The sequence below is a fragment of the Bufo bufo genome, chromosome 1 (genome assembly GCF_905171765.1).
Source record: "Bufo bufo chromosome 1, aBufBuf1.1, whole genome shotgun sequence".
NCBI classification, from domain to species: Eukaryota; Metazoa; Chordata; class Amphibia; order Anura; family Bufonidae; genus Bufo; species Bufo bufo.
In genome coordinates this window covers 827,114,080-827,125,052 of record NC_053389.1, presented here as the reverse complement: position 1 = coordinate 827,125,052, position 10,973 = coordinate 827,114,080, and the positions used below count along the sequence as shown (strand labels likewise).

General features: G+C 41.3%; 1 protein-coding gene across 1 annotated transcript; it reads left to right on the top strand.

The window, feature by feature from the left end:
- The first annotated feature begins 2,969 nt into the window (after window positions 1–2,969).
- LOC120989822 (olfactory receptor 11L1-like) lies at window positions 2,970–3,905 on the top strand. The gene has a single exon (XM_040418169.1). It carries the CDS (start codon window positions 2,970–2,972, stop codon window positions 3,903–3,905), a length of 936 nt encoding a protein of 311 aa, XP_040274103.1.
- The last annotated feature ends 7,068 nt before the right edge of the window (window positions 3,906–10,973 follow it).

Below are 10,973 nucleotides of genomic sequence, written 5' to 3'. Positions count from 1 at the left end.
TCAGCGAATACCTTAGGGTGTCTACTTTCCGAAATGGGGTCATTTGTGGGGTGTTTCTACTGTCAAAGTCAAAGTGCGTAAATTCTAATTTTTTTACCATAGTTTGTAAACGCTATAACTTTTACCCAAACCAATAAATATACACTTATTGCATTTTTTTTTATCAAAGACATGTAGAACAATAAATTTTGAGAAAAATTTATATAGAAATGTAGTTATATTTGAAAAATTTTACAACAGAAAGTGCAAAATGTCATTTTTTTGCAAAAATTTTGTTAAATTTCGATTAATATCAAAAAAAGTTAAAATGTCAGCAGCAATGAAATACCACCAAATGAAAGCTCTATTAGTGAGAAGAAAAGGAGGTAAAATTCATTTGGGTGGTAAGTTGTATGACCGAGCAATAAACGGTGAAAGTAGGGTAGGTCAGAAGTGTAAAAAGTGGTCTGGTCATTAAGGGGGTTTAGGGGAGCAGAGGTGGTTAAGCAATCACAAATCACAATCCTGTTAAATAGGAGTCAGCATACACCGGCCATCAGGTAAATTGCCTTTGATTAACCCCAAATAAAGTTCAGCTGCTCTAGTTGGTCTTTCCTGAAATTTTCCTAGTCGCATCCCACAGCAAAAGCCATGGTCCACAGAGAGCTTCCAAAGCATCAGAGGGATCTCATTGTTAAAAGGTATCAGTCAGGAGAAGGGTCCAAAAGAATTTCCAAGGCATTAGATATACCATGGAACACAGTGAAGACCGTCATCATCAAGTGGAGAAAATATGGCACAACAGGGACATTATAAGAACTGGACGTCCCTCCAAAATTGATGAAAAGACGAGAAGAAAACTGGTCTGGGAGGCGACCAAGAGGCCTACAGCAACATTAAAGGAGCTGCAGGAATATCTGGCAAGTACTGGCTGTGTGGTACATGTGACAACAATCTCCCTTATTCTTCATATGTCTGGGCTATGGGGTAGAGTGGCAAGATGAAAGCAGTTTCTTATGAAGAAAAACATCCAAGCCAGGCTATATTTTGCAAACACACATCTGAAGTCTCCCAAAAGCATGTGGGAAAAGGTGTTATGGTCTGATGAAACCAAGGTTGAACTTTTAAGTTGAATTAAAGTTTTGGAATGGCCCAGCCAGAGCCCAGACCTGAATCTGATTGAAAATCTGTGGGGTGATCTGAAAAGGGCTGTGCACAGGAGATGCCCTCGCAATCTGACAGATTTGGAGTGTTTTTGCAAAGAAGAGTGGTCATATCTTGCCAAGTCAAAATGTGCCATGCTGATAGACTCATACCCAAAAAGACTGAGTGCTGTAATAAAGTCAAAAAGTGCTTCAACAAAGTATTAGTTTAAGGGTGTGCACACTTATTCAACCATATTATTTTATTTTTAAAATCATTGGTGGGCAGTGTGCCCTCCCCCCCATTATTGGTGGCAGCGGCAGTTCCGATCAGAGTCCCAGCAGTGTAATGCTGGGGCTCCGATCGGTTACCATGGCAGCCAGGACGCAACTGAAGTCCTGTCTGCCATAGTCAGTTAGTCAACAGCATTATACTTATATGCTCTGTGGCCGCCTGGCGCTCCTTCTTCTTGTAACTAACAGGTCTGTGTAGCGCATTGCTTATGCTTATAACCTGTCAGGTGAACATAGCAAAAAAACTAAAAATAAAAATTGTGCCAGAGCAGACATTTTTTTTAATTACCTTGCCTCAGAAATAGTGTACCTTATCCCATAGTTTCCAAAATGGGGTAACTTTTTGGGAGTTTCTACTGTAGGGGTGCATCCGAGGGTCTTAAAATGAGACATGGTGCCTAAAAACCAGTCCAGCAAAATCTGTACGCAAAAAAACATATGGTGCTCCTTTTTGAACCCTACTGTGTAACCATACAGCAGTTTACCACCACATGCAGGATGTTTCTGTAAAATGCAGAATCAGGGTAACAGATATAAAGTTTTGTTTGGCTGTTAACCCTAGCTGTGTTACAGGAAAAAAATTGCCTAAATTGGAAAAATCTGCCAAAAAAGTCAAATTTTGAAATTCCATCTCAAATAACTTGAGGGGTGTAGTTTCCAAAATGGGGTCTATTATGTAAGCCCCACTTAATAGCTAATAAAAGGGGGATTTTGGAATAAAATAAAAAAATAAGCGGAATATAAAGTAATAACTATTTTATGAGGTATCACTGCCTTCAAAGTAGAGAAATAAAAATGTAGAAAATTGTGAATTTTTTCCCAATCTTTGGTAAATTTTGAATTGTTTTATACATAAAGGTGAAATATATCTACTCTAATTTACCAATGTCATGAAGTGCAATATATCACGAGAAAACAATCTCAGAATGGCTTGGATAAGTAAAAGTATTCCAAAATTATTACCACATAAAGTGACACATGTCAGATTTGCAAAAAATGCCCTGGTCTTTAAGGTGAAAAATGGGGGTTAAAAGAGGCATAAAACATATGCCCCCGTCTACGAACACGCTGACATTGACATACTGAAATGCGTTAATTGTGAACAGTAGCAATTTTCAAACTGTTTTTGTTTTTTTTTAGGAAAAAAGGTGAGATTGTGCAGCTTTAAAAGCAAAATTATGCTACTGGTGTTGGGGGTGCTGGTAAAAAGCCTATAAAACTATTGTTATTTATGAGGCTGGCAGTTCATGTACAGGGAAAAAACAGACACACAGAACTCTCAGTGACCATCCTGGGATTTCCCTGATAAAATATTAGAAAATAATGCTGGTGTCTAAAACAAACCTCCAAAACTTGGGATTTGTTTAGCAGCAGAATTTTTATGAAATGTGCAATTAATCCAATTGGTTTAGAATCGATTTGTTCATCTCTACAATAGAGTCTTATCGTGTATGTGTATGAAGAGAGGATAAATCTAAATCTTCCTCCCCAATTAAATTTAACACTATTTTCTTTCAACTAGTTTATAACAACTTTGGAAGTTTTCCCTGGAATATGGAACATCACAATGTTAGTAAAATTACTGAGATACTGCTTTTAGGATTTAAGAATTTACACAGGTTAAATTCTCTGTTTTTTCTTCTGTTCCTGACCATATACTCTGTGACTGTATGTGGAAACCTCCTCATCATTCTGGTGGTGTCCTACAGCAGATCTCTCCACGCTCCCATGTATTTCTTCCTCACACAGCTCTCCTTGTCAGATATCCTGCTCACCACCACCATTGTGCCCAACACTCTCCGTATCATGTTGTATGAAGGAAGTTCTGTGCCTCTTAAGGACTGTTTGATACAATTTTATTGTTTTGCAGCTTCTGAAGCATCTGAATGTCTTCTCCTGGCCGTGATGTCCTATGACCGGTATCAGGCCATTTGTTATCCTTTACATTATACCTCAGTCATGGACCTATCATTTTGTACAAAGGCCATTCTATTGTGCTGGTGGGTGATTTTTGCTATGGAGTTGATGCTTGTATTAACAATGGGACATTTGGATTTCTGTGGACCAAACATCATTGACCATTTCTTCTGTGACTTAGAACCTTTATTGGAGCTTTCTTGTTCAGACACTTTTATAATAAAAATGGAGACTTTGTTTTTGGTTATTGTTCTTGCCATCTGCCCAGTTACAGTGATTATAGTTTCATACGTCTACATTATTATCACTGTGCTAAAGATCCCCTCTGTGACCGGAAGGCAGAAGACTTTCTCCACCTGTAGCGCCCATCTGACTGTTGTGTCTTTATTCTACGGGTCAATTATTACCATCTATGTATTTCCACGTCAACAAAATGCAAAGACATATCTATCACTGTTCTACACTGTAGTAACTCCACTACTTAATCCTATGATTTACAGTCTCAGTAACAGAGATATTAAGCAGGCTCTTAAAAGGCTCTTCAAAAACATCCCCCAATCCCTTACTTTCTAATTAAAGACCAGTATTTCTGCCCTACCGGACAGCTAACGTACAAACCTGTGTGGTAGCCTCCATTGTTTGCCTTAGGGTTTATTCACACATTCCTGGTCTGGAAGTACTTAGCCCGTGATTGGTCCATGACCCGCACAAGCAATATGAACAGATATTATTTTTGGATCATGGGCATTGGAAGTTCACCAACTGATAACTCAGCAGACATAGGAGCCATTGGTAAATAGCTGCCTTGCTTCCATCCCCTACAGATGGTCCTACAGTTGCTTACAGTATATGATTTTGACACTTGAATTGACTTACCGCCAATTGCAAGGAATAAGGACTGGTCCTGATATTATGTGAGGGTGCAAGCCTTCCAGTTTAACATATGGGGGGTGTTTTATTGTATAGTGCATTAAATGAGTTTTTCCAGGCTCCTGATATTGATGACCTATCCTCATTAATATCTGATCGGTGAGGGGCCCACCTCCACTCTCCCACCAGTCAGGTGTTGCCCGCAGCTTCCAATGCTGGAACTAGTACTATGAATGGAACAGGAAGCACAGCTCTATTCAAAATGTAGTGGTCATGCTAAGTTACTGCATCTAAGCTCTCAATGATGTGATTGGGAGTTAAAGGGGTATTATCAACACGCCGTTTCATACTGACCTGCTCCCGGCGCGCTTTCCACTTCCTGGTTTCGGCACTCGGCAGGGGGCGGGCTCCATCTCGATTGAAGTCTTCTCCCGGCCGGGCCGCGCGCTGGACTGAACGCGCACGCCGAGGCCACGCATGCGCCCTGGTGACTTCTTCCTGGCAATTATACTATACTGGCCAGGAAGAAATTACTATAGCGCATGCGTGGCCTTGGCGTGCGCTTTCGGGACTGCGCGCGGCCGGCCGGGAGAAGAGAAGAAGTCGTCTGCGCAAGCGCAGCCACCGCGATTCCTGAGAAGAGCGGTGGCCGTAACCAGGGGAGAAGGAAGACAACAGTCAGGTAAGTATATGTTTATTTTTTTCTGAGGGGTGGGAATTAGTTAATTAAATATATTTAGAAAAATGATCACTGCTAAATCATTAACAGATTTAACAGTGATCATTAAGATGAGAATACCCCTTTAACTCCATACAATACACTTTGAACAGAGCTGCACTTCCTGCTCCATTCAAAGTGCTAACTTTAGCACCAGAGGCAAAAGGGAACAGCTGATCAGTGGGAGTCGGGCGTGTTGGACTCTCACCAATCAGATATTATTGACCTATTGTTAGGAGAGGTAATCAATATCAGGAGCCTGGAAAACCCCTATAAATTCTAACAATTTATGTATGTGTCAAACTTACCTTAGTAGATGTTTCTTAGCCATAAAGTTACTGTCAAACAGGTTTCTGGGATCAGGAAATGGACGGTATTTCTTCAGGACAGCCAATCAGTATCAGATCAGTTGGATTTTGAAGGGGCTGCTTTGCTTGTGTGAGCCTTTCCTAAGCCTGAAGTTAGAGCCCTAATCCTGGTAAACCTTTCCAAACCCTGGTGCTGCTCAGACTTCCGTATCTGAAGATTTCTCAAAGGATCAACCTCTGATAATGGGCACAAATAGAAACACAACTGGAGGGCACGCCTGGTGTAAAACTTTACTATGGTCACAACATAGTAGGATTCGTAGAGTTAAGTTCTGTAGATAGCTTAATATGAAACAAGCTGCTGTCGATAAACGGTAATTTATTGGTGATGCATGTCAGGAATTCACTCTCCTTCTTCAGACCACATGTACACAACTAATACACATACTGTTTTTAACCCCTTAGTGACTAATGCCACGTATTCAGCCCATATTTTTGCTGCAGACTCAGTCCAATTGCACTTTTTTTTCTCTAAAGTGTTGTAAGAGTTCTTCACTCACTCTCACATTGCAGTGGATTTTGTCCAATTGCACATTTTATTGTGAAAATGTTATTGCATAAATGCCATTCAGATCAGAATAGTGAACCTGATATTTTGTTTGCATCACTCCCTATTTTTTGAAATTATTATTTAATTACATAAATTCCATCTATCACAGACTAGTGCACCTGACGTATTGTTGTGTGTAATTCACTGCTATATTCTAGTGGACTGTGTCCAGCAATACAGCGTGACTTCTCATTGTGTAAATAGACTTCAAATAAAATGTCTAGTACACAATGGAGTGGTAAAGAGCAGGGAAATAGAAAATGAAAGACCTGTGCCACGTCATCAGCAAGTGAGAATGTGGGTGGTAGTACAAGCAGTAGCAGAGTGAGCACCACTCAATGGTAGCAGCAGCACACAGTTCTCCACTGCCTCCGATAGGTGACAGATTATTATTCTGGAGGAAGCAGATAACATGGTGGTGGTAGGGGCTCACATGGTGGTGGTAGGTGGCAAGAAGCCCATTATCATAACATAGTACGGAGAAAAATGGTGAGAATGATGACAATGATGAGGACTGTGTGTTGGACAAGATGTGTAAACCAGATCAGGGTGATGAGGAGCAGGTGACATCAGAGGAGGGAATTGGTGGTGGCAGTAAAGAGCAGAGACAATGAATGGCCAAGACATCCAAAACAACTGCCAGGACCAGATCTTCTTCTTTTGTGGTCAGCTCAGGAACTGCTGATACTGTTTGTTCAGGCTCAAAACATACTAGACCTAGCTAGCTAGTTCTGACGCATTCTTGCCATGGAGTATTTGTGCCTTGCATTATATTTCATACGTGTCTTTACGGAAAATGGTGGCAACTAGAGTTGAAGGACTTAATGAAAAGTTTGATTCAGCTGATTCACCAAATTTGACAAAAAAAATTTGCTTTGTGACAAATGACTTACAATTTTTTGTAAGTAGTGGGTGCAATGACAGGGAGCTGCAATAGCGCTGCTCTCCATCATTGCACCCTTCAGATGCTACATTTATACATGATCGCGGCATCTGAGAGTAAAAACTGTGTAAAATGAACATTAGAAAAAATTTAATCAACCTTACCGCCTCCAATTGTGCATGACGGGTCGAACGCCGTCATCTTGCTTGAATATCTGGTGTGAAATTTTGCACCTCATCATACATCACCATGCACGGGATTTCGGCCGAGTTCTTCAACCAAGATGATGGCTGGCAGCCCATCGCAAGCAAATGGAGGAGGTAATTTTTTTTTACACTATTTCAGGTTAAATCGATTACCACGAAGCAAGAGGAGGCAAATCAAATTTATCCTGAAATTAGGATCGAATTCCACTTTGTGGGATTCGATTCGCTCATCTCTAGTGGCAACGAATAGGTGTTTAAGCTTTAACTAGATAGTGTAAAGATGCAGCATGTTTATCATCCTTCAGGATGATTAGTATATTTGACATGTTAAAGGGGTTGTCCGGGTTCAGTGCTGAACCCAGACATACCTCCATTTTCACCCCGATAGCCCCCCTGACATGAGCATCGGAGCAGTTCATGCTCCGATGCTCTCCTTTGCCCTGCGCTAAATCGCGCAGGGCAAAGGCATTTTTTGGAGATCCAGTGACGTACCGGGCTCTCCATGGGGCTGCCAGGAAGCCCGGTGATGTCACCGGCACTGATGGGCGGGATTCAGCGCTGCCCATCACAGCCGGTGACGTCACCGAACACACTGCCGGGCGGAAGCTTCTGCCCGGCAGTGTGTTATTGAAAACAAAAGGGAGCGCATTGGAGCATGAGATTCTCCGATGCTAGCCTCAGGGGGGCTGTCTGGGTGAAAATAAGGGTATGTCCGGGTTCAGCTCTGAACCCGGACAACCCCTTTAAGTAAATCTGCCCCATTGTGTATGTATTGTGTGTGTGTGTTTTTAAATAATTTGCTATAGCGTTTAAAGTAAATGACCAAAGAAAAACGCTGATAAAAACTGCAATAATAACAACATAAAAATACAGCCAATAACACAGGGTTTAAGGTACTCTTTACACTCAGCAGATTTTTTTTTTTTAATTTTCATGTTTGTCCTATTCATCAGAATTTTCAGTTGGAAAATTTTCTGCAACAAACCTGCCAGGTATGAAGATGCTGATGTAGATTTGATTGAGTTACTCCCAATATTCCCTTTTACCCTATTTGGTGAAATAGAAGCAGAGAGATTGTAGATACAATATCTTGTCTGAGAAAATGGACTTTTTCCGAACTGTACTGTAAATACTGTACACATCTGACTCTATAAAATATGCTAAGTCTAGATCCAATATCATCAGTGTAAATAGTATTCTGTTAAATATTTGGTTTTAAATCGTTGAATTATTATACAATTATTTTTCCTTTTTTATTGTTACTATGTATTTCTATATTATTATTATTTTTTCTTTCTTCTAATTCCTTTCATGTACATTCACACATTACATTACGTTGAGGACAGTTCACAGTTAATCACATACTATCTTTCTGTAATTCTGCGCTCGGTGAATCCTCTAAGGTTTTCTTACAAAGTTCTAATAAAGAAATGACTTCATCAGTTCATTAATGATAACGAGAAGTAAAATACAATAAGTGAGAAATTCCCCGATCACACGATTACATTGTATCTGACATTATCTCCATCCACTTCATTCTCTGCCGTGTAATTAATCTTCCGGGGATTTTCCAGCATCACGTTCATTATTTCTATCTAACCTGTAACTTCTCATATCCCACAAGCTAAATGAGGCAATTCTATTACACACAGAGACTGATGTGTAATGTGATGTGTCCCTCCGCTGATCGTTACCTCCCGGGGTTTCTTCTATCTCTGTACGGATGACGCAACTTAGTTTTGTGTGAGAAGAACTTTATACTGTATTTCCAGTGATCTCTAATGTCAGTGAAGGAAAAGACAATATACAAGTCTACAAAAGTATATATATATATATATATATATATATAAGACATTACACTGACAGTATACAAGTGTACAAATAACATGTACATGTAAAAGACATTACACTATCGATAGCACATCTATACCAGACCTTAAAAGGACTTTTGTGGCCCTATTAGCTAGCGTTTGGTGTCCCTAACAGCCTGTCCCTGCTCCACACAGCAACCTCTCCCTACACTGTCAAAAGAATGAATATAAAATCAGGTTTATTTATAAGGTAGGGGGTGTGTCCATGTGCTGAAACGTCTCAATTGGCTGTCCTGTACCACCTGATGGATGTGTCATGGGTCAAAGTTCTTGATAATGTAAAAGAATATGGCGGGCGCAAATTTCTCAATATGATCGCATGTTCGGCGAATCGCGAACACGCAAAGTTCGCCGCAAATCGACCGCTGGGCGAACCGCAAGGCCATCTCTACTAAAGAACCATTGCAGAGACAGAATCCATCACTTAACTAAAGGTTTCCTGGAAGCACAGTTGAGAGTCATAAGGAGCTCTAGTACATTGGAGTCTTTCCTTAAGTATTTCTCCTTAAATGTTGCTACTACTCAACTTCCAAACGCCTGAGAAAGGAATTGGAAAAGGGTCACAACAGTGCAGCTTGAATGAAAGGGAGTCCCGCATAGCCCAGAATACAGGAGGGTGGCAAAAATATAGGGCCCAATAACAAAACCATACAGGGGCCAGTCCCATAGATCTCACTTTTCTAAAGCTCGTAGAGCTTCTATTTAGGTCTTCTACCGTAGCTTGTCTGAAGAAGTTCAGGCCGGGTCGGAACCTAGGGCCACTGGCTTGTAACCTACTGGAACTTTGATGCAGGTCCCACAGGCTGGGGATTCCTGGATAACTGTACAGGATCAGTGTCTGCGACCATGGGACAAAGGTCCATGATCTTACTTTCCCAGAGGGAAAGAAGCTGCTGATCGGGTCCAACTGGTTCCCGATTTGGATCCTCTAGACTTCAGTACTCCATGTCACAGTAGAGCATAAGAATGCTTTGACCCAGTGTAAAGGGAAATCACTAGGCTCATGATCATTGTGATTTCCATTTCCACTGGATCGGGGCATTCCTATACTCCTATCCATTGGAAATGGAAATCACCAGGATAACAAACAGGGCAATGACTGGATGCGGCAACATTTCGGAGGGAGCCACACTGCTCATTCCCTAGTCCAGAGGCATGGTTATATTTACCTGATTTCCCATCAGGGAGCTGATTGGGCCAGGTTTTTTCATGGCTGCCCTAAAGTTTCTGGCATGAATACTGCCATTCCCGTAGCCATTTAGGGCATGGGCCTAACCAGGCATGTCAGGCCTCGGTAGCCACGGCCCACTGATATTTGGGTAGTCACATGTGTGAGATGGTGCAGTGGCCTGTAGGCATCCTCTCGCTCTATGAGCCAAAGGGGCAAAAACCCTTGTTCCTCTTAGAATAATTCATGGATTGAAAATAACTAGAACGCACATATGGCTTTGATTTGTCTCCACTTCTACTTGTAGCTCACTTACTGAAGACAGTCGGGGAGCAGAGTCTTACAAGCTGGGTAATCTACCTCCCATCTTGAGAATGTCGCAGCTCCTCTGCCTTCAGTCTCCAGCACTTCAGCGAAACAGCAGCTTCTGGTGACGGACAAACTCGCCATCCCAATGGCCCTTTTGCCTAGACAAAATAACAAAAGGGGACCTGTTTCCTTGCTTCAAGTCTAGCCATTCTCTCTGGTTTCCTGCTCTAAAGGGATGGTGGTTCGATGTGCAGGCTCATGTGTTGTGGATTCAAGGTGGCCTATTAACCCCTTCTTTGCTAGAGAGCATTGAATGTGGCATTTCTGAGCCTTTGTATCAAATGATGGTGAAGCACCCATATGGAGTCTTGTTAACACAATATGACTGTAGATTCCACTGAATTTCCTCCAGCAAGATAATAAAGTCTCTTTTAGGGTCCACACACAATTAGGCCAATGATAGGCATGGAGGCACAATCCTGTTTATGATGCCAAGTTTGATGCTGCTGTAGAGGATATGGATGATAGTGGCCTTGATGAAGTGTGGTGTCACAGAGAACTTCCTCAGGCCATTGCTCACTAGAGATCGGTGCAGTGGAAATATAGTATTAGAGAATTAGAGTTAAATGTATCAACGTCTGTTTTACAAAGTGCAATATAAAACTTGAAATATGTACAGTAGTAACAGTCTTCAATGC